The sequence below is a fragment of the Alexandromys fortis genome, unplaced genomic scaffold (assembly GCF_014885135.2).
Source record: "Alexandromys fortis isolate MF-2015 unplaced genomic scaffold, M_Fortis_MF-2015_v1.1 scaffold_122, whole genome shotgun sequence".
Lineage (NCBI taxonomy): Eukaryota > Metazoa > Chordata > Mammalia > Rodentia > Cricetidae > Alexandromys > Alexandromys fortis.
In genome coordinates, this window is record NW_026068004.1 from 4343216 (window position 1) to 4367512 (window position 24297).

General features: G+C 42.9%; 2 protein-coding genes and 1 pseudogene across 2 annotated transcripts; all 3 read left to right on the forward strand.

Moving 5' to 3' along the window:
- Window positions 1-3279: 3279 nt before the first annotated feature.
- Window positions 3280-4270, forward strand: LOC126513106 (olfactory receptor 2A12-like). Its single transcript, XM_050161258.1, has one exon. It carries the CDS (start codon window positions 3323-3325, stop codon window positions 4268-4270), a length of 948 nt encoding a protein of 315 aa, XP_050017215.1. The 5' UTR covers window positions 3280-3322.
- A 2212-nt stretch (window positions 4271-6482) lies between these two features.
- On the forward strand, window positions 6483-7501 carry LOC126513088 (olfactory receptor 2D3-like; annotated as a pseudogene).
- A 12655-nt stretch (window positions 7502-20156) lies between these two features.
- On the forward strand, window positions 20157-21104 carry LOC126513089 (olfactory receptor 2A12-like). Its single transcript, XM_050161243.1, has one exon. It carries the CDS (start codon window positions 20157-20159, stop codon window positions 21102-21104), a length of 948 nt encoding a protein of 315 aa, XP_050017200.1.
- Window positions 21105-24297: the final 3193 nt, after the last annotated feature.

The window sequence follows — 24297 nt, forward strand, 5'->3', positions numbered from 1 at the left end:
CAGGAGAGCTAGTTTGTGGCTAGTCTTCCAGCTCTGTCCCGGGAGGACTCTGTCCTGTGCTGAGTCTCCATAAGTTCAACTAGGTGAACAATGTGAAGACTTTGCCTTCCTCACATCCCCACTTCAGAGCCTGTGTGCTAGAAACAGAGAAGGTGACGAGAGAGTCAGGCTCTAGCATCCCACCACATAAACTCCCTCTTGTCCATGCCTGTAATCTGGAACAAAGCTCCTGTGTCAGGCCTTAGGTGTTCGCCTATAACACACAGGTAAGAATACTTCCTTCAGTGAAGTGTTGGAATGTGGAGATAAATGTAGGGGGACAATGACTAAAATATACAAATTACTTAATAAATACTAGTTTTCTGTGATTGCAAATTTTAGGAAATCACCTATAAAGCCATATTCTTTCAGAGATAATTCTTTCTTATTTTTGTGGGGATTCAGTTAACGGGAGAAGAAGAAAAGTTTGATCACGTTGTTTGGTGTCAAAATTGATATGGGATTCCTCTAGGATTCTCCAGATTGTAACCAGCCAATGAACAAGGTTGCAGGATGTACCCTACCTTTGTTAGGGTCCGGGGTGGCAGCTTCCTGACCAAGCTGAGTCCTGCTGTAGACACGGTGTGGGCCACACAGTGCAGGCGTTGGTTTCCCTTCTCCATGATGAGTATCTAAGCAATCTCTTCAGGTGTGAGAGAGGAAAAGAATGCAGGATACCAGGAGGACCTGCGTGGAGATTTGTGTGAGGGGAGAGAGGAGATGGAGGAGAGAGTTGTGAGCCTAGGTGTAGTGTCCACAGATAAACAGTTTAGGGACGACCTGTGCACCGACCTCAGAGGACAGGGCATGGAACTCTTAAAGGGCTTCCAGCAGCGGCCAGGTAAGACTGTGCAGAACATTTGAAAATTTGCTGCAACAGAAACATGGAGGACGTGTTGATGAAGACAAAGGGTCCGCACAGAGAAAGGGAAGTGGACACACGCACCCCTAAAACAGAAGCAGTTTGCAGTGATACCTGCTATGAAAGGGGAAACCAGCTGTCCCCAATAGAATGTCACTGTATGTATCAGTTACCCTCCAGAGTAGGCCACACGCCAGGAGTGTTGGCCAACAGGAAACTGACTCCACATTTTCTTTGTTTTTAGTACTTTTGTTTTGATTTTATTTTTTAGTTAGTTTTGTTGTTTGTTTTGACTTGAAAGAGAGAGTAGGGGAGAAAACATGAACTTGGGTGGAGAAGATCTGGAAGAAGTTGGGGGAGGGGAGAGATATGACCAAAGTATATTATATTAAAGCAATTTTAAATTAGCATAAATAAGACTGTATCAATGGGAGAAATGTTAGAGGCATAGACACATGGAGACACTGATGCAGAAATGTCAGGAGAGATGATGGGCTCCTGCCCTGGGTGGAAAGAAGAACAGAGCTGTCAGGGTTATGAGCAGTAGACTCAACAGGAGAGGGGATGGGGACAGGGAAAGAGAAGACTGAGGATGTCTAGGAGTCTCTTTCATATTTCTGCTCCCATCAAAAGGTATTCCCACCTTATCCATTATCTTGTTGGTTAACATGAATGACACCATAGTTCAGGCAATTTTGAACAGTGTTAAAAATTTTCCTTTACTTATCTTTCCTTGAGCATATATTTGTATGTGCCTAGATGTTCACAGATTGTTTCAGAAATATAGTTGACACCTATATTGTTGAGCAAAGCATTAAATATGTTCAACTTTAGGGAACACAGCCAGGCACACACTAAAGGGATAATTTATATTTACTCTCTCATTAGATTCAGTTACTCTTGTCCATATTGGGTTCTGTTATCGTAGCCAGGCTGGCAAGGGTGTGGTGATGGGAGACTGAGAAGAGGAGGTGGGCGTTGGTGCTGTGCTGATCTTTTGTAGTTTCCAGATGTAATGATGCTGAGAACCTCAGCCTCCTCAGTGCTCACTGGACAGCTGCCTGTGAAATGCTCGTTAAATGTGGTTCACTGTTCTATAGGAGCCTCTGCTGTTATGTTTATGTTTTTTCTACATCTTTGTATAAATATTTTGAGTAGTTCTTTTTTTCCCTTATTCTAGATTATCATTGCTTTTTTCCTCCATGGAAAGTTCTCCTTTGGAGAAATCTTGCCTTTGCTTACTCTAAGAGGATAAAAATATTTATCAGGCTTGATGTTAGAAATTTAGTTGCAGCCAAATGGTGGTAGCACATATCTGTAATCCCAGCTCTCAGGAGGCAGAGGCAGGTAGCTTTCTGTGAGTTCAAGGCCAGTCTGGTCTACAAAATGAGTTCCAGGACAGTCAGAGCTGTGACACAGAGAAATCCTGTCTCAAAAAACCAAAAATTTAAAAGATGGGGTTGCTTTAGATTTAACACTCACATGTACAGTACATCTGGAATTGATTGTGTATATACAGAGGGAGATAAGAGTAGAAAAGGAAGAATTTTCCTGCTCACTTGTCCATCAGTGTTCCCTGGGAAGACTGCAGTGTCTCCAGTGCATTGCATGCATGAACTATATTATTATTCATATGATTCTGTGTGCTTCTATGTTTCCTTTGTTTACTTGTTTACTCTCTTTTTGAATATCTGTGGAGTGTGTGTGTTTCTCTCTCTTTCTGTGTGTGTGTGTATGTGTGTGTGTGTGCGCACATGCACGCATGTGAGTGGGTGTTCAAAGACTAACAGGATCCTTCCTCAATTGTTCTCCACTTATTCATTAAGGCACGGTCTCTCAGTTGAATCCAAAGCTCATCATTTCAGTTAGTGTAGCTAGCCTGCTTGCTCTCAGCATCAATCTCTACTTTCCCAGAGGTGAAATGAGGCTATAAGACTACATACGACATGTCATGTGTCACATGGTGTTTCCAGGAGTTATGTGAGATGCTTTAGATATTCATCATAAGCTAGAGACATGAGTGTCATCAGCCTCATTTGATAGATGAAGAGACTAAGGCATGGGAAGGTTCAGTAACTTGAGAAGTGTGCACAGAAACTGAACAGTGTGCTCAGAAACATACCCCAGTCTTTCTTTTCTTAATTCAAAAGTACTATTTTTATTCATTTTATGAATGTAGGTTTTTGTTTACAAGCATGTTTGTGCATCATGTATGTGTCGTGCATGTAGAGGTCAAAGAGGGAGTCAAATCCTTGGAACTGGAGTCACAGACAGCTCTGAGCAATCTGGTTCCCTGAAACAGCAGTCAGTGCTCTTAACCTTTTTAGCGATCTCACCAGCCTGTGTCTTCCATTTCTGCATCTATAGCTGGCCTGTGTCCAGTGACTCATAGATGAATGTGATTCTCTTACAGGACCCACCATGTGGATGATTCCAGGACAGAACCAAACCAGGGTTTCTGAGTTTATTCTGCTTGGCTTCTCCAGTGACCCCACGACCAACAGCATCCTCTTCAGTGTGTTCCTTCTCATCTACCTGAGCTCAGTCCTGGGCAATGGACTCATCATCCTGCTGATATGCCTGGACTCACATCTGCACACTCCCATGTACTTCTTCCTCTGTATACTTGCCATGGTGGATATGGGCTATGTCACCACCACCATGCCCCAGATGTTGGTGCACCTTCTTGCTCACTCTCACACCATCTCCTTTGCTGGCTGCTGGATGCAGATGTATGTGTTTAGTGCCCTGGGTATAACTGAGTGCACTTTCTTTGTTGTCATGGCTTATGACAGATATGTGGCCATTTGCTACCCACTACGCTATACTGTCATCCTCAACTGGGGACTGTGTATACGATTGGCATCTGGGTCTTTAGTCTGTGGTTTCCTATCTGCTTTGTTACATACTTTCTTCACCATGAGTCTGCCATATTGTGGGCCCAACAAGGTCAACCACTACTTCTGTCAAGGTCCTTCAGTGCGTAGCCTGGCTTGCATGGATACCCACCTCATTGAGATGGTAGACCTGATCTTGAGTGTTTTGTTAGTTGTTACTCCAATTTCTCTCATTGTGGCCTCATACATTCATATTGCTCTGGCAATTCTCAAGATCAAGTCCACCCAGGCCCGTTGCAAGGCCTTCTCTACCTGTGCTTCCCACCTGACTGTGGTCACATTCTTCTATGTTCCAGCCTCTTATATCTACATGAGACCCCACTCCAGCTACTCTCCTGAGCAAATCAAGCAGATCTCACTCTTTTACAATGTCTTCACAGCCTTGCTCAACCCTGTGGTCTACAGTCTGAGGAACAAAGACATTAAAAGGGCATTTCTCAAGGTGATTGGGCATAGTTCAGTGGACTATTGATTCAGGATCCAGCAGAAGCTGGAGTAGAATATATTCTATTTAAGGAAGGTACAGTGTCTTTATTTAAGTAACTGCCCTGTGCATTTGAACCAACATAGTACTTAACAGTAGGTAGACAAACCATTGTGAAACCAAGGTGGCTGTATTTGTTAGGAGGCTACTTTAAGTAAGAAACAACACCAAAAACCTCAGTAATCTTTGTGAATTATAAGTGAAAATGCTCATTAGTTACTCATGTTGTTAGCTGTAGGTTGGGAGTGACCTTCTCTTCTCTCACATCCACCTTGAAGCTGTTATGTGGACTGCACCTTCTATAACAGAAGGGAGCATTGCACAAGACTCATTATGACTCACTGCTTGTCAAAAGTGACATATTGTTTACATCCATTCCACTTATTACCACAAATTATGTGGTCAACCCTAGTGGTAAACCACTTAATGCTATTTTCTTCCTACCTAGAAGCAATTAGGATCGCACGGAATAGTCTGGTATATGTCGTTTCTCTACGATGGCCAGTAAATAACAGAGATATTGTAACCTATCATTGTACCACAGAAACAGTGTCATACATGAAGGCAATGAGGAACATTGACCGTGTTTTATGTAAGTGACATGGTAATGGAAAATGTTGCGTGTCAAGCAATATTAACAAAGTGGTATACATAAACAGTATGTGCTACCAACCCTAAAATAAGTCAATAGTATGCCTAACCTGTGAAACTTAGATATGTGACTTTATGCATGAAATCAATGTGGTTTGTGAGCAGATATGGTGAACTTCACATTGTATTCTCAAAGACACAAAGCTTGACATTAATGGTCCTGGGTTCTCATCTCAACTTTGCTGACTTTGTTAGTATATGAATGATTTTGGCCAAATTACTTCGCTTGGATTTCACTTTATTAATCAATAAAATTAACACCTTGACTGTGTCTCCAAAGCCTGCTTGGACTCTGGGGTTCTCCATTCTCTTTTCTCTGTTCTCTCCCATGTGGGGACATGGTAAGAAGGTAGCTGTCAATGAGCTAATAAGAGAAAGAGATGCTCAGTAGATGTTGCTCATGCTGCCAGCTGACCACAGAGGTGATGGCTAATCTTGTCTGTCAATGTCACTGGGCTGAAAGACAGTTAGAAAATTTATAATCATATTTCTCAGTGTACCTTTGGGGTGTTCCACAGGCGTTGGGCATGTGGGTCAATCATCCAAGGGGCAATGTATTCAGAAGCTCCTCCTTCATTCCCAGCCACCCAGACATGAAATAATCACACAGAAACTATATTATTTGCAGTACTGTTTGACCATTAGCTTAAGGGTCAGCTAGCTCTTACATCAAACCATATTAGCCTGGAAGGAATCCACATGTCATCCTCTGAGGAAGCAAAGCAACACCTCCAAAATTTTGCATACAAAGTTCCAGGCCAGTCAGGGCTACACACTGAACAATCCCTCCTCCCCCCTTCACATCACACTCACACACAAATGCTGGAGGAAGGCCCTCATAGGCATATAGAGTATGTAGGAGAGGCAGAGATGAATCACAGGACAGGGCAGAGGCAGGGTCCATGAGGATCCTGAGATGCTGATTGGAGGCGTGCTGCACTCTGAAGAATGATAACCTCTGGTGGGGAATATTTTGTTAAGCCGTAGTACTTTTGTTTGTATTTCAGTTGTTTAACTCTATGAAGCTGTGATTCTTTGCCTATCTAGAACACCTGATGGTCTAATAAAGATCTGAATGGCCAATAGCAAAGTAGGGGAAAGAATAGGTGGAGAAGGCAAGCAGAGAGAATATACAGAAGGAGAAATCTGGAGAAAGAGGAGAGGTGGCCAGGGAAGGAGAAGGACATCAGGGGCCAGTCATCTAGCTACACAGAAATTCAGAGTAAGAGTAAGATTTACAGAAGTAAGAGAATAGGAAAAGCCCAGGGGCAAAAGGTAGAAGGATACATAAGTTAAGAAAATCTGGCAAGAAATAAGCCGAGCTAAGGCCAGATAATTATAACTAAGAATAAGATTCCATGTGATTTATTTGGGAACTAAGTAATGGGCACCCAAAAAAAGAGTCAAAAGAATAAAAACCATCATACTACAAATGTCCAATATAGGGCTGACTTTAGGAGGAATGACTGGGAAAATGTGGGATTGAATGCTGGGACTCCCAGGGGACTCAGGATGTATGAATGAAGGATCTCCCCCTTAAAGAGCTACAATGCATGTGGAGCACCTAAGAAAGACTCTGCATCGGAACCTGGGAGGAGTGACCAATGTTGATTATGCTGCTGGAGACAGAGCTGGGGAAGAGTGGACTGGGGAGTCAAGCAGAGAAGAGCAGGTAACTGGTGAGAGGTGGTGGTTCTGGGAAATGCACGGGTGGAAAGTTTCTGACTAGACTGCTTAGGGTGAACTTCAATTTGCAGCCTCAGATGTTGTCATGGAAACCTGCACTCTTCACATCCAGCCACCTGTTTGATGCCCTCAAATCCTCTAGATCATCTAGCTGCTGGGTGGACTCATTCACAAGGGTCCCTGCATGGTTCCTGAGGTCTGCAAGATCATACATAAAAGTTTTCTTTCTGCAAACTTCACTCACTGTGAAGGCCTCTTCTCTGGCTACTACTCAATGTACCTTCTTTGTTGTCACAGCTTATGACAGATATGTGGGCCATTTGCTACCTAATTCATTATAGTGACATCCTCAACTGGGGACTGTGCATATAGTGAACAGCTGGGTCTTTGGTCTGTGGTTTCCTCTCTGCTTTGTTACATACATTCTTCACCACGAGTCTGCCATATTGTGGGCCCAACAAAGTCAACCACTACTTCTGTGAAGGCCCTTCAGTGTGTAGCCTGGCTTACATGGATATCCACCTCATTGAGATGGTAGACCTGGTCTTGGGTGTTTGGTGATTGTTACCTCAATTTCTCTAATAGTGGCCTCTTACATTCATATTGTCATGGCAATTCTGAAGACTGAGTCCACCCAGGGCTGCTGCAAGTCTTTCTCCCTCTGTGTCTCTCACATGACTGTGGTCACACTTTTCTATGGTCCAGCCACTGACATCCACATGAACTCCAACTCCAGCTACTCCCCTGAGTGAGACAAGCAGATCTTCCTCTTTTACAATGGCTTCACAGCCTCGCTTAAACCTGTGGTCTATGTTCTAAGGAACAAAGACATTAAAGAGGGTATTTCTCAAGGTGATAGGGCACGGTAGGGTAGACTACTGAACAAGGATCCAGGAATAGCCAGAGTGGAGTATTTTAGAAAAAGGGAGTGTCTGTATTTATGAAACTCCCTGTGCATTTGAACCAACACAGTACTTGATAATTGGGACAAACCACTGTGAAACCAAGGTGACTGTCTTGATTGACAGGCTACACTAAGGTACAATTCCAAACACCTCAATAATCTTACTGGATTGTAGATCCAAAGATTCATCTGTTCATTATGTTTGTAGTTGTAGGTTGGGAGTGAACTTTTTACTTTCACATTTATCCTGAATGTCACCCTAGAACAGAAGGGAAGATACAGTGGACAATCTCACAAAGGCGCAACTTCTCAAGATTGACCTGCTTCTCTTGCCACACAGTCTTTGAACAAAGCGAGTAGTATGATTCAGCCTGACAGAAGGGGATGGGGAGCTTTCTTTATAAGAAGAAACAATACATATTCTGTGGTCATGGAATGATATGATGTTTCCTGCACCTAGAAGCCAGGAGATCATGTATATTACGTAACCTGGTTTGGTCCCCAGAAAACAGCAGCATACTTATAAACTAACACAAAACATGCTGATGTAGGAGGGTCATCTGCCTATGTATTACTTTCATTGGTTAATAAAGAAACTGCATTGGCCTTTTGATAGACCAGCCCTTAGGTTGGTGAAGTAGACAGAACAGAATTCTGGGAGGAAGAAAACAGAGTCAGGCAGATGCCATGATTCTCTGACCCGAGATGGACACAGGTTAGGATCTTTCACCTCGTGGTGCTACACAGATTACTAAATATGGGTTAAAGCAAGATATGAGAATTAGCCAATAAGAGGCTGGAACTAATGGGCCAGGCAGTGTTTAAATGAGTACAGTTTCCGTATAATTATTCTGGGGCTAAGCTAGCCATGCAGGATCCGGGTGGGACGAACAGCAGGCCTGCTCGCCTCTTCACTACAACATGCAGACTGGATAGCATGATAGTAGAGACAGCAGAAGGCTGAGGCACTATATGCTAAGTAGCACAGTGCGTGTTTTCAGGACAGAGATAAGATGATAGTTTGTGGAACAGAACCAATACAGCTAAGAGAACAAACCTCACACATAACTTCAGTGTGGTCTATGGAGAAGCATAATGCCCTCTTCTGCCAAGTGCTGCAGTGCTGGAACTGAAGGGAACAGGGTTCCCATTAGAACCTTCCAACATCTGCTCCAATTTTCAGGCACACCTAAGGGCAGGCTCCTCTGTTGACTGCTGACTACTGGTTTCCTTTCTGCCCTTTGATGTGGGTGGGTATACATTGCCTCCCACCTTCAGAGTAGCTCTGACCTGACCAATCAGCAAATTCCTCTCTGATTCCGTGACTGAACTATTCTTTCCTAAGGAGGCCTCAGACTCTCCAGTTTTATTTTGTGGTCACATATTTTTGCATTATGGCTACACTCCATTCATAGTCAGTACTCGTTGCTATTGTTTACTTACAAATCCATTTTTTGAGAATTCTTGCATATCCTGGGGTAGCCTGGAATTTTCACATTGCTGAAGTAACCTTGAATTTTTGATCTTCCTGCCTCCAGCCTCCACCTCCCCAGTGCTGTGATTATTTTGATGGGTCACCAAACCTCAGAGAGGTTTTGTTTCTTTGATGATGTTCTTTGTAGTGTAAAAGTTTTCACTTTGGTAAATAAAATTAATGCTTTGGGGGGGGGGTGGCTGATTCGCCTCATGTAGCCCTGCCTGGCCTGAATCTCACTAGATTGAACATGCTGGCCTTGAACTCACATAGATCCCCCACCCTCTGACTCAGGAGTTCTGGGCTTAAAGGCATACTCCACCACTCCTGGCCAAGTTCTCTTCTCTTTTGTTATTTTGAAGTGTACCCAAGAAATTGTTTCTTGATCTCATGTCATGAAAATTCACTCCTGTGTTTTGCTTTTAAAGTTTCTTTTGTGGTTTAATACATTCTGAATTAATTTTGTGTATAGTAGTATTAATCCTGAGATTTGCATGAAAAAAAATTGGTTCCCCAATTTTGAACCAAATTTGAAGCAACCTTTAATTAAATACTGACCAGGATAGACTTTGCTCAGGACCACTCTCTAGAATTCCCAGTGAGTAGCCCCAAGACACTTGTTTAGGGGCCTTTAAATATAAAATCGTATGGCCACCATAGTTTCCCATGTGGTTTTGATATTTTCCAGAACAACACCTCCAACATCCCAGGATATAACCTGGTCTTGAGTAGGTGGGGCTTACAGGTTAGCTTTGGGTCTCATTCCCCCCCGCCCTTGAGTTGTTTCCTGGATCAAATCCTTGAGTTTTGATGGGTACTTGTTTATATTTGGATCTAATAACCATCAGCTTAATGGTACCCAGATAGGAATTATTATTTAGTTAAGGTATCAATGATACAAGAGCCAACAATAATTAGCAGAAGCAGAAGGGCCAAATGCTCTGTGATGGCTGACATCACAGTTATTATCTAGAAGGAGGCTGGAAATTGATGGGGTCCCAGTCATTTATTTTATCTCAGCTCTCATTTTTGTAATTTTTTGTATATCCGTAATGGTTTATACAGAAATAATAACTTACTCTTAAAGACATATAATGCCTCTTTATTCTGTACTAATCAAGTCAAATGCCCTATGATATTATAGAATTGTTGAGGACCGGCCTCAACAAAAATACTTCTTTCCAGGGTAGAGGCATGGGAAAATAGAGGCAGAAACCACAAGACAGTATCGGAAGGGAGTTTCAGGGATTATTCAGATCCTTAAAATCACCTGTGTTTATATTTCCACAGTTTTTATATCAAATGTAATCTGGGGAGAAGGTAGCAAAGGCTTCATTAATATGACAGCACAAGACTTCCTATTCTCAGCATTATGTTACCAATCAATCTCTGTTAGCCTAGATAGAACTTAGACAAGGATAGACCTTTTGCCAGTCTACTTAGGTCGTCATCTTGCTGCAGACTGAGAAATACCTCAGTCTCTAGTGTTTAATAATTGGTGCTCATAGCTGTGGCTCTAATTTTAGTCTTTTATTTACCTATTTATCAAAATCACATATTAACAAAGACATTATAATAAAATAACTTATAAATTTAAAATGTCCCATAGCCTTATAAACATGAATAAAATTTAAAAGTAGTTTCTTAAAAACATCCAGTTTTTTCAATTTAAATTTTCTGTAAAACTCCAAAATTTACTTTTTAAAGAAGTTTAACATCTCTGAAAATAAAGTACTATTTTTAAAGAGTAAAGACACAGAGCACAACCATAACCTGCACAAGACAAAACCAAGCTCCAACAGTACAGATAATTTCCTATCTCTCAAACCAATACCACCTGGGTGACTTATGTTACAAAGTTTGGCTGCCAGCAAGCTATGACTTTGTATATGAACACATGAAGGTACAGCTTTAATACCTAACTTAAAAAGCATTGTTTTTAAATCCCATCTTTCATAAACCTTGTTTTTAAGACAGGAGAGGAATTAACATATAACAATCCTAGTCCAGTTCTAAAGCATCTTTGTAGACCTGTTGTCTCCTTGGTAGGCCCATACCACGTGGTTGCCCTTAATCAAGATGACAGAGAATCCATAGGATATCCTTCTGCTGCAATCCTAGCAAAGATGGCTGCCATCCACGTGGCTGCCTAAGGTAGCATGCCGCACGTTGCTTATATCCCAGATGTAATCATGCCACGTGGTTTCTTTAAGATTAACTATACACAGACTTCTCTCAACCCCATGTTATGAAGTTCAAGTTAACTTTTGTTACAGATATTACAGATTTTTAACCATATCCAATAAATGTATAAACCAATAATCTCTTTAGCTGTTCTGTTTTTTTCCCTGTCACACTTTTTTATCGTGGACATAGAGACTTGAAGCATGCCTGGGTCTGAAAAGGGGTGTCATGACCAATTTCCACGGGCAGCCTTTCAATAAAGTAGGACAGCATGAATAACTCTAATATTATCCATTCCCAAATCACATTTGAGTCTCTATTACATCAGATCCAATGGTCAGAAGGTGCAGAGAAATTTCGGGGTAGGGTGCCTTTGTAGCTGCCCCTGAATCCAATTCCCACAGGCACAGTGCTGCTGAGGTAAAGCAGCTCCTGGCTTCCATGCAGGGACTTTGGGTTTTTCAAAGCTGCCCACAAGCCCCAGACATTGCATTCTTCATCAAACATATTGGCCTCCCATGTCACCAGGGGTTGCTCAGGGCTCCAAGATCAGAACAGAGAATCTGGTAGTTCTGGTTGAATTCTCAATTAACCAGAAGTTACCAGTGGGTCATGGGACATATCCCTTTGCCCTGACTGGGGAAGCACAGCCCTCAACAGGTCCTCCATGTTCCCAGATAGAGTACCCCACAACCAGAATCCAAAAACCAGGCAAAAGAAAATGGCATAGGAAGCTAGCTTTAAAAAGGCACCCATGACGTACCAAAAAAGGAGTCCTCCAAAAATAACAACAACAAAAACAAACAAAAAAAAACCTGCTCTTGCTATCTCCTTTTTTCAGCAAGGCGGTTCAAGACAAGGGAGGATTGCCAGAGCCAGAGTGAAGAGCCTAGCTCCAGAATTTGGGGTGCAATGGTCTTTATTTTCTCACTGGGGTCTCCAAATGTTAATCCTGAGATCCACAAGAAAAAAAAATCAGTTGTACAATTTTGAACCAAATTTGAAGTAACCTTTAATTAAACACTGACCAAGATGGACTTTGGCCAGGACTAATCTCTGGAATTCCCACAGGATACCTGTTGTAGTGGCTTTTGAGAAAGAAACAATACAGGCACCATATTTTCCCAAGTGAATTTGATATTTTCCAAGGACTACAACTCCCAGGATTCTAGTAAGTTACCTGGTCTTTGAACAGGTGGTACTAACATGTGTGTGTTATATATGTACATAGATATATACTGTATATATGCATATATATACTATATATTAAAGGATGAATGCTTTTGTATTCTTTATCACTATTTTTTTCTCATTGATGTCTAAAATGAAGTGTCATAAATCTAACATCAGCAAATATCAGTGTACACAGAGATATCTCTAGCAGTTCATGAAGGCACAAGTAGGTTAATAAGGAAGTGGTCCAAGTAGTCTACTCCAGATGCATCCCTTCCAAAGCCTGAGCCTGTGTTCTTCAAGGGCAGAAGCCTAGAGAGAAATGAGGAAAAGGAACAAACTCATGCTGACTTTATACACAGTTCTGTGTGACATGTGTGACCCACATGACAGTGGCCATGAGAGTACTGTGTCCTGTTTCAGGATGAGAAGAAACCCTTCTGGGAAACAGAGCACTGTCCGTGACATTTACTTTAGAAAGAGGAATGTCTTCCAGGAAAGAGTCTATGTTGATGAGCACATTATGGCCATGGCTTGGTTACATGGTCATTAACATCCATGGAATATAATAGTAAAATTGGATAGAATGAGTGTGGACAGACCTGTGGGTTGCCTTCTCAGAGATAGATAAGAATGGTAAGATGTTTCTGTCTCATGTGGATCCCCATTAAAGGTGTCCTCAAGAGGAAAGGGTGTGAAGAATTAAGTGGATGGGATGGCATTCTCTGCAGACACCTGTGTGCCCCTTTCCCAGGACATTCTCTCACTGCTGTTCATGGCCATCTTCACTTCCTTCTCCAGATACAAAACCAGAAAACTTTTGAAGTATTCATCTCAACAAAAAAGCCAATTCTCACATAATCCATTAATGAGGCATTGCCATCTGGGGACCAATTAAGGAGTCCCTGCTTGTGAGAGCTGTGGGTCTGCTTCCTTCTCCTTTCTCCAAGCTCACTGTCTTCTTTAGACCTTTGGGTCCTTCTAGTGCACAGTGAAATCTCAAGAGTTTGATTTTTACCTTTATGCTGACATTTTGGAGTCAGCCCATGACCACTGTGGAGTAGGCCCAGCTCTGAGCAGCAGGAACACTTCGGTTAGAGGAGAGGTAGAGCCATTAGCTTGAACCCTCACATTAAGCATTCCATAGGCATGGCAGATTCAGCCTCACCCAAGAGGCAAGTGTCCAGTCCCTGGAGTTGGCTCTACCGTTCCCAAGTTGGGTGATCTTTGTCAACTCACTCATGTCTGCTGTGTCACTGTTTATTTATCTGTGCAATGGGCAGGTAGAATGATGTTTGACAATTGCTTGGGGCTGCAATCTTTAAAAACCCAAGGTGTACAGTCCCTGTAGCAGCCATGAGGCTTGGATATGTCTGCCTGCCTTTTTGTGTCCTCACTCAGAAATGTGTAATTTCTCCCCACTCCCATATTTTTTTAAATCTCCTCTGTCTTTTTCTTTGACAGATCTCAAATATACCTTCTGTGGAGTTTTGGTCTTTTTCACTTTTTCCAAGAACTGTCCAGATATGGGATTCCTTCTGTATATTTGTTGTTTTCATTGGTTAATGAATAAAGCTGTTTTGGTCAATGGCTTAACAGAGTAAAGTCAGTCAAAAAATCCAAACAGATATAAGAAGCAAGAGGTAACAAAAAACGAGCCTCGTGGTAAAATACAAAATAATAGAAATGGGTTACTTTAAGATGTAATAGCCATCTAGAAATATACCTGAGACATCGGCCAAATAGTGTTGAAATTAATCAAGTTTCTGTGTGATTATTCGGGTCTGGGTGGCCAGGAAATAAATGAGCAGCCTCTGCTTACATGTCCCTATAATGTAACATGCTTTTCTGACATGTTACTGACCTTCATGTCTAATTCAAATGATGTGTGTGTATGTGAGTGTATGTGTGAGCGTGTGCGTGCACACACACATGCACGTGCATGTGCACTCACATTGGCCTTTCTCTTTTGCGGTTTAACCAATAAAACTGTAATAAAATATCCAAGACTAAACCCACCAGAGCCAGGGTGGCTGTTTCTAAATGTGACATTTAATGGGTTATGTCTACTTCACTCTGAACCTGGAAGAATCTCTGCTGGGCTCGACTGCAGAGCTGATGAGGAGCAACAACAGGAGTGAGGAGAGTTGGGATCAGAGCTGTGGATCAAGGCTTAGCAACAGCGCTACAGGGGCCAAGGTGCTTCTGATTAGTGCTGATTGCCAATTACTAAGGTGTAAATACACCAATCGTGACCAAAGGAATGATTGCAACACATGCCACTGAACAGCAGTTGAGATTATACAGTGTTTCAACCAGCAAAGGTGCCATGCTAAACAACTGCTGGAACACAGAGCACAGGGAAATGGGGTTGCTCATCAGGGTGTGCAGAGCTCAGAGATTTTGTTGCCTTTACTTATTTTAATTCTATGATTCAAACTCTAGCCTCAAGCATTCTATTTACGCAGGTGCTAGACAGCTGAGCCACATTCCTAGGCACTCTGTGTTTGTTTCCAGTACAACTTATTTAATTGTCATTTCATAATTAACTTTAACTATTGGCTGTGTTTAAGGAGCAGCTTGCAGGAATTCTGGCCCCTAATCAGTTATCACTCTCAACAGGAAGACGTTATCATCCAGTTTTCTCCTTCTGAATCCTTAGTAAACCAAGACACAACAGAAGGCAGGGCTGGGAATATAACACTGACCAGTACTCGTTGTAGGGTGCTGACATCATCACGCCTAGAAAGGAAGAAATGACTATTGGAATTCTACAGAAGATGCCATGAAGGCAGAATGACAGCAAGTTCAAGAGAATATGCTCCAGGGTTGGATGCATTTGGACACAAGTTCTTGTTTACATCTAAGAGTCAGTCACTAGCCCCTTGGAGAGTTCTCTCACTCCACTGTCTTAGGGATGTCACTGCTGACTCCCATGTTACTATATTATGGTTGACTAGTGTGTTTATGTGTATCAGCATTTTGTGTATGTATGTATATACATACATACACACATACATACATACAGCACATGCTTTCCTTGTCCCTGGGGAGGTCAGAAGAGGGCACCAGATCCTCTAGAACTGGAGACATGGATGGTTGTAAGCTGCCACGTTAGGTGCCAGGAACCAAACTGGGTGTTCTGAAAGAGCAGGAAATCCACTTCTGCACATAACCACCCTTCAGGTCCCCTTGCTGTTGGCTCTTCATTAGCACCAGAGTGGATGCGTAACTGCTGCAAGTCTTTTTTCTGTCTTTTCAGCCAACTCCCTAATCATGGCACGAACACATTATTAATTATGAAAGCTTGGCCAATAACTTAGGTTACTTCTAACTGGCTCTGATAAGTTGACCCGTATCTTTTCATCTGTGTGCTACCACACTGCTCCTCTCTGTTCCTCTCCTCTTACAAGTCTTGCGTGTTCTCTGTCTCTCAACATCTCTGCCCTTCTTATTCCCAGCATTCTTATTCCTCTCTGCCCCCAAAATCCTGCCTAGTTCTTAGCCATTCAGCTTTTAATTAAACTAATTTGAATGACACATCTGCATAGAGCACAGAAAGACTATTCCACAGCAGATAGCTTGTTCAGATATTACACAGCAGAGAACGAAGGACTGTGATTGCCCCAAGGTAGTTGAGGAAGGAAGAGGAGTGTGACTCTAACGTGCTCTCATTGAGGGTCAGGGCTCAGGGTTTGGGCAGTAAATGAGGAGTCAGGATGAGAACTTAAACCTTTGACTGTCTATCAGGTTCGTGTCTCACCTCCTCCTTTTTGATCTGCTATTATTCCCCAATAAGTCTGGAAAAGGGAGCAGGTCACCACTCCTCTGACTGTGGGGTTGTCTCTGCCTGCTCTGGCCCCCAAGGATTTCCCTGTAGTTCTCTTGCTGACGGTATCCAGGAATCATCTTAGCATCCCTAATGGGAACAGAAATGGTCCTTTCCTGGCTCCTCTGGGGAGGTTCAGAGAGGAGGCAGTGTCATAAAACCTCAGCATCTGGTCCCACTGGGAAGAGGTGAAGATGTCTGACCTTGCCTTTGTTAAGCAGGATTTTATAGTCACCATCTTCAGGCGTCAGGGCTGGTCTACTTGCATAAGAGAAGCAAGAGATTCCTTCCCTCAAACAGCACCTTGGAGTTTCTCTGGAGATTGAGCTACCTAGAATCCCAGCTCTCTGGACTCATCTGCTTTATGGGGCTTCCTCATAGGAGTAAGAAACACTCAGTGACACAGTCCCTGAATTTACAAGTGGTGAGAAGGTCCCTGGTATTTGGCCTTTGGATGGAGTTCAGGCAAGTGGGTCCAGAGATAATCATCAGTTCAGCCCTCCATCTCCAGGTCCCCTGCCCACACATATCTAACTGCCCTGACCTCTTCCCTCATTTCCTGCTCCTCTTTCCTCTCTTCTCAACCTTCTATCTTTGCTTCATTTTCTTTCTTCATTTATTAATGTAATAAATATTTATAGTCCGTTCTTCTGTTTATAATCATGTTGGACACACAAAGAATATGGAATCCTAAGGTCAAAGACCCAAGTGAAGCAGAAAGTCATGTCCCTGAGAGAGCAGTGGTGGTCAGTGTCTTTGAAGGAATCTTCCCACTCACAGGGTCAGAGCTCGATGCACTTTGTGGGCAAAGCAATCATGATTTTGGTTTTTTTTTGGGGGGGGGAGGGTGTGAGTTTGCTCTAGCCTCATTTGGGCTCAAACTCACTATATAGTTTAGTATTTCCTTGGCCTCCTCATCCTCAGCCTTCCAGATGCTGACTTCCTAGGTTGGGGCTGCCATGTGTAGCTTTTTCTTGCTTTGAACTCAATCCTTATGTCCTCGTTTGTTTTGCTGGGCTCACAGCTGCACTGGTGGGACCCTGTACGCAAAATCAGAGATCACTGGGCTGGGAAACCATAACATGCTGTGGGTCACTAAGCTGTGTCCCCATGCCATAGAAATTGCAGCTAAAATCCTCTTTTCTTGGATCCTCCTACATTCAGTATATCCCAGGGCCTCCCACATTCAGACAGGAGGGGAAATTGCCTCAGGAGAGCAGGTCTATTGCTAGTCATTCAGCTCTGTCCTGTTCTGGGTCTCAAAAAGTTCAACTAGACGGACAATGTGAAGACTTTGCCTTCCTCCTTTTCCACTTCAGAGCCTGTGTGCTAGAAGCAGAGAAGGTGACTGAGAGCCAGGCTCTAGCAACAAACCATCTAAAGACACACTTTCCTCACACCTTGTAATCTGGAACAAGCTGCCCTCTCCAGGCCGTAGGTTCACCTATAACACACAGGTAAAAATACTTCCTTGAGTGAGTTGTGATGCTGAGCTAAATTTAGGGAAACAATGGCTGGAATATACAAACTACCGAATAAATGTTACTTGTTTTTGTTATTACAAACATTAGGAAATCACGCATTCAGCCATACTCTTAACAGAGATAATTCTTTCTCAGTTGTATGGGGACTCAGTTAACAGAAGAAGCTAGTTTTGTCCATGTTGTTTGGCGTCAAAATTGGTATCAGATCCCTCTAGGATTCCATAGATTGTAATCGCCAGTGAACAAGAATGCAGGATGTATTCAACCTGGGCTAGGGGCAGGAGGTGGTAGCATAAGAGGAAAGGCTTGCCTTGAAGACGTCTTACCTTTGCTTACTATAAGAGGATAAATAAATTTATGAGGCTTGATGTTAAAAACCTGGTTGCAGTGCTCTGCTGCTGGTCTCTGCCTCTGATTCCATCGGTTGATGGATGAAGGTTCTATGGTAACATTTTAGGTATTCATCAATCTGACCACAGGGCAAGGCCAGTTTGGTCACTCTCTTCTCTATTGCTTAGGGTCTTATCTGGGGTTATTCTTGTGAATTTCTGGGAATTTCTCTAGAGCCAGGTTTCTTGCTAGTCCCACTGGGCTGAGCTCCCAAAGTCCAGTTGAAGAGTAAGAGGGGTAAGAATATGAGCAAAGTGTCCCATAATGGGAACACTTACTAAAACAGTTTACCAGAGCTAATGGGAGCTCATCAACTCCAGCCAGACAAGGAAGAAACCAGCATAGGTCCAAACTAGGCCCTCTAAATGTGGGTGAGAGTTGTATGGCTGGGCAGACTGTGGGACCACTGGCAGTGGCACCAGGATTTATTCCTACTGCTTCTACTGGCTTTTTGAAATCTACTCCCTTTGGATGGAGACCTTGCTCAGCCTAGGTAAAGCAGGGAGGACCTTGGACCTTTTCCAAAGCAGTGTTCCTTACCTTCTCTGAGGAATAGATTGGGGGGGGTGCATGGCAGGTAGGTGGAGGGAATGCAAGAAGGGGAGGGAGTGGGAATTGGGATTGTTATGTAAAATGAAAAGAGATAGTTTATTTTTATTAAAAAAATAAAAGAAAAGAAATTACCAAAAAGGGGGGGGAACAATATTGGTTGCAGCCAGAGGGTGCTGCTGCACACTTGTACTGCCAGCACTCAGGAAGCAGAGGCAGGAGGATATCTTGAGTTTGAGGCCAGCTTGGTCTACAAAATGAGTTCCAGAACAGCTAGAGTTGTTACACAGAGAAACCCTGTCTCAAAAAAACCAAAACAAAACAAAATAAAAATCAGCCCTTTTACAAATGTAAAGAAAATNCTTTTTAAAAGATCCTACACAAGACGGTATGATTCGTCTTTCCATATCCAGAATATTTTACTCCGTATAATGTCCTCCAGTTTCAGTCACAACCTGGTCTACAAAATGAGTTCCAGAACAGCTAGAGTTGTTACACAGAGAAACCCTGTCTCAAAAAAAAAAAAAAAAAAAGACAAAAACAAACAAACAACAACAACAACAAAAAAGTAAAAACCAAATTTGGTTGCTACAGATTTACCACTCAAACCCACAGCACACTTGGAACTGATTGTTTGTATGCAGAGGGAGGTAAGAGTAAAAAGGAAGAAATAACTTATCTTCTCACATATCCACATGATCCATCAGCATTCCCTGGGAAGACGACAGTGTCTCCAGTGCACTGCACACCTGACCTTCTGTCATTACTCACAGGACTACCTGTGTGAGGGCCTGTGTGTGACTGATGTTTGCTCTGTCATCTTCATCTATTTCGTTTCTCCGTTTTTGCATGTATCTGTGGTATGTGTGTGAGAGTGTGAGTGTGTATGTCTGTGTGTGTGGTAGGAGACTAATCTGGGGTTCTTCCTCAATTGCACTCACCTCGTTCGTTGAGGAAGGGTCTCCCAGTTGAACCCAGTGCCCATCACTTCATCTAGTGCAGCTAGCCTTCTTACTGTGGGGATCCTATCTATGTCTCTGAATTTCTAGAGCTGGAATGAGAGTGTGAGACTACATGTGACATGTCATGTGTTACATGGCATTTCCAAGAGTTATATGAGACGATTAAGATATTCATCATAATCCAGAGGCAAGAGTGTCATCGGCCTCATTTGGCTGATGAAGAGATTGAGGCATTGGGAGGTTTAGTAACTTGAGAAGAATGCACAGAAACTGAACAGTGCTCAAAACCCACACCCTGGCCTTTCTTTTTTCAATTAAAAACTATTGTTTGTTATTTTATGTGTATGGGTACTTGTGACATACATGTTTGTGTACCACATGTATGTCTTGCCTGTGAAGGCCAGAGGGTGGAATCAGATCCCTTAGAACTGGAGTCACACAACTCTGAGCTGTCTGATCCCCTTCAACAGCAGTCAGTGCTCTTAACCTTTGAGCCATCTTTCCAGAAGGTTTCTCCCCTTTCTGTCTGTGTAGCTGGCATGTGACAGGTGACACATAGACAAATATAATTCTCTTACAGGCCTTACCATGTGGATGATTCCAGAGCAGAACCAAAGCTGGGTTTCTGAGTTTATCCTGCTTGGCTTCTCCAGTGACCCCACGACCAACAGCATCCTCTTCATTGTGTTCCTTCTCATCTACCTGTGCTCAGTCATGGGCAATGGGCTCATCATCCTGCTGATCTGCCTGGACTCACATCTGCACACTCCCATGTACTTCTTCCTCTGTATACTCGCCATGTTGGATATGGGCTATGTCACCACCACCATGCCCCAGATGTTGGTGAATCTTCTTGCTCACTCTAAGACCATCTCCTTTGCTGGCTGCTGGATGCAGATGTATGTGTTTAGTGCCCTAGGTATAACTGAGTGTACCTTCTTTGTTGTCATGGCTTATGACAGGTATGTGGCCATTTGCTACCCACTGCGTTACACTGTCATCCTCAACTGGGGACTGTGCATACGGCTGACAACTGGGTCTTTAGTCTGTGGTTTCTTCTCTGCTTTGTTACATACTTTCTTCACAATGAGTCTGCCATATTGTGGGCCCAGCAAGGTCAACCACTATTTCTGTGAAGGTCCTTCAGTGCGTAGCCTGGCTTGCATGGATACTCACCTCATTGAGATGGTAGACCTGGTCTTGAGTGTTTTTGTTGTTGTTACCCCAATTTCTCTAATAGTGGCCTCCTATATTTATATTGTCATGGCAATTATGAAGATCAAGTCCACCCAAGCTCGTTTCAAGGCTTTCTCTACCTGTGCATCCCACCTGACTGTGGTCACATTCTTCTATGGTCCAGCCTCTTACATCTACATGAGACCCAACTCTAGCTTCTCCCCTGAGCGAGACAAGCAGATCTCACTCTTTTATAATACCTTCACTGCCTTGCTTAACCCCATGGTCTACAGTCTGAGGAACAAAGACATCAAGAGAGCATTTCTCAAGGTGATGGCAAATGGTAGGATGAACTTGTGAACCAGAATCTAGGAGAAGCTGGAGGTAGAGTATTCAATGTTTAAGAATGAGACAGTGTTTTTATTTACGTAACTGGCCTTCCATTTGAACCATCGTAGTACTTAGTACATACATAAACCAACTTGAAACCAAGGTGTCTGTTTTGGTTAACAGACTACACTAAGGTACAGCACCAAAAACCTCAATAATCTCTGTGGATTATAGCTGTGGAATGTTCGATTACATTGTGTGAATATATGTCACTGTAATTGGTTTAATAATGAAGCTGACTGGGCCAATAGCTAGGCAGGAAGAGACTGGCTGGGTGAGCCAGACTAGAAGAATGCTGGGGGAGGAAGGATGGAGTCTGGAGTCACCAGAAGAGACAGACAGAAGCAAGATGGGCATGCCATATTGAGAAAAGTTACCGAGCCATGTGGCAGAGCATAGATAAGAAATATGGGTTAATTTAAAATGTAAGTTAGTAACGAGCCTGAGCTATGGACTGAGCATTTATAATTACTATTAAGCCTCTATGTGGTTACTTATGAGTGGCTTGTGGGACACAAACTTTTGCCTACATATTATAACTGCAAAGATTTTTTGTTGCTCACATTGTTTGTTAGCTGTAGGTCGGGAATGTAGGTTCTCTAGCACCCACCCTGAAGCATTAGCTGTTGTGAGGGCTACACTTTTCTATAACAGAAGAAGGGAGCATGCACAAAACTCCTGATGACTCACCACTTCTCAAAAGTGACATATTGTTTACACCCATCCTTTTGATTACCACAAGTTGTGTGGTCAACCCTAGTGGCGCACCACTCAATGATATTTTCTTCCTACTTAGAAGCATCACGGACAGTAAGGACCAGAGATAATGTAAACTATCATTGTGCCACAGAAACAGTATCATACAGAAAGTAATTAGGAACATTGACTGTGTTTCACATAAGTGACATGGTGGTGGAGTGTCAAGCAATATTAGCAAGGTAGTGTATATAAACAGTATGTGTTACCAACACAAAAATAAGCCAATAGTATGCCTAACCTGTGAAACTTAGATATGTGACTTTGTGGATGAAATAAACGTGGTTTGTGAGCAGATATGGTGAACTGCACATTGTATTCTCAAAGACACAAAACTTGACGTTAATGGTCCCGGGTTCTCATCTCAACTTTGCTGTCGTGGTTACTATATGAATGACTTTGGCCAAATTACTTCGCTTGGATTTCACTTTATTAATCAATAAAATTAATACCCTGACTCCAAAGCCTGCTTGGACTCTGGTGTTCTGCATTCTCTGTCTCTCTGTTCTCTCCCATGTGGGGACTTGGTAAGAAGGTAGCTGTCAGTGAGCGAGGAAGAGAAGAAATGATCAGTAGATGTTGCACAGGTTGCCAGCTGACCTCAGAGGTGATGGCTAATCTTGCCTGTCAATGTCACTGGGTTGAGAGGCACCAAGAAAATTTGTAAGCATATTTCTCAGTGTGCCTTTGGGGTGCTTTCCACAGATGTTGGGCATGTGGGTCAATCAACCAAGGAGCAAGCTCTTCCTTGCATATAGATGGCACTCTCTAATGGCTGGGAGCCCAGATGGAAAAAAATCAACAGACCAGCAGCAGGAAAGGTTGATTTTTCTTGGGTGGGTGTGACCTATGCATTTGTTACACCCTGCAGACACCAGACTTCAGCTGCTTTAGTTTCACAGTGGGTTCACACAGGCGCTTCTCCTTAACCAATTTCACTGTAGACCTCTGAGCCTCTCTGGGGCTTTGGATTGTAGGTTGGTTATCCTACACTTTACTCTTAATATCCACTTATGATTGAGTACATACCATGTTTGTCTTTCTGGGTCTGGGTTACCTCACTCAGAATGATCTTTTTCTAGTTCCATCAATTTAAGGCTAAGAAATCTTACTTGCTGCCATGTACTCAAAGCCCAGAGCAGGAAAGACGTTATAAACTCAAGCTCCTAGAAGATCTCTAGCTAGTCCCTGGCAAAAGCCGTTCCCGCCTCCCTCACTCGGCATTCCCGTGTCTCTGTAACTCCGAGTGGACAAGCTCATTTGTGAGCAAACTGCCCACTCGTCTCTTTTTAGTCCTATGGATTACACTGAGGGCCTCATGAATGCTGGGCAAGTGCTGTGCCATGGAGCTACATCTCAGGAGCCCTTCTCCATCCTTTAGTCACAGAATAAGAAGTCTTGGTTTTTTAATTCTTTGTGCTCATCTCTTGGGCACTGGTGTTTTGCTTTGCTTTGTTTTGAAACAGGAGGTGAGCATCTTGACCCGGGTCCAGTAAAATACGTCCCCCTTTATCTTTGATCTCTTTATCAAAGCACTCTTACATGGGCACGTTTGTAAATAGGACATTTCCCTCTCTGAGATCTGAATTTCCTCTCTCCCACTCTCTTCCAGCAACCCCCTGGTTCTGCCCCATCCTTACTCTGAGTATCTCTCTCCTCTGAACTAATCAAATCCCTTAGCTCGCCACGTCTTGTAGGGCATCACCCTCATCTGGGCAACACAATCAACTCCTCTAATAGTTCTACTACTTTTCTCTGTCCTTGCAATTTGGGAGTGGCACACACGTTTAATCCCACTAATCAGGAGGCAGAGACAGGTGAATCTTTGTGAGTTTGAGGCCAGCCTGATCTACAGAGTGAGTTCTAGGACAGCCAGGGCTACACTGAGAAATCCTGTCTTGAAATATCAAAAAAAAAAAATGATGGTAAAGTCATCTGAAAACCATCTTCAAATTCAGCCTGCTTCTCTGAGTGAGAAGTCTCTGGAGGTCTAGCAGGGTTTCCAAAGACTCTCTAGAGCAAACTGCTCTATGCCTCCTTTAAGGTGCCAGGGACTCTATGGGGCCACAAATTGGTGTTTTATACTGCTAAAAAAAAATATCCAGCAATCTTCTCACCCCAGCTTCCTCAGAGCTGGGATTAAACGCATGACCACCATTTCTGCTGCCTCAGCAACTTCTCAAATCAAATACTTTAATAACACCACTGCTACTCAATCCAGATTTGAGCAAAGGTTTATTAAAAGTGGGATATTAATGACAAAAGGTCTTAGCAATGCTGATTGGTTATTATTAGGGTATCTTCAGGCAACAACCTGAGGGACTGTCAGGTTTTCTTCAGGGTTTTATTGACTTGAGCTGGTGAGTTTCTAACTAAACACAGCAGACTAGAACACAAACAAATGCTA

Excerpts from the sequence above, each read along its gene's own strand:
- LOC126513106 (XM_050161258.1), top strand. The coding sequence starts at position 3,323 with ATGTGGATGATTCCAGGACAGAACCAAACCAGGGTTTCTGAGTTTATT.
- LOC126513089 (XM_050161243.1), top strand. The coding sequence starts at position 20,157 with ATGTGGATGATTCCAGAGCAGAACCAAAGCTGGGTTTCTGAGTTTATC.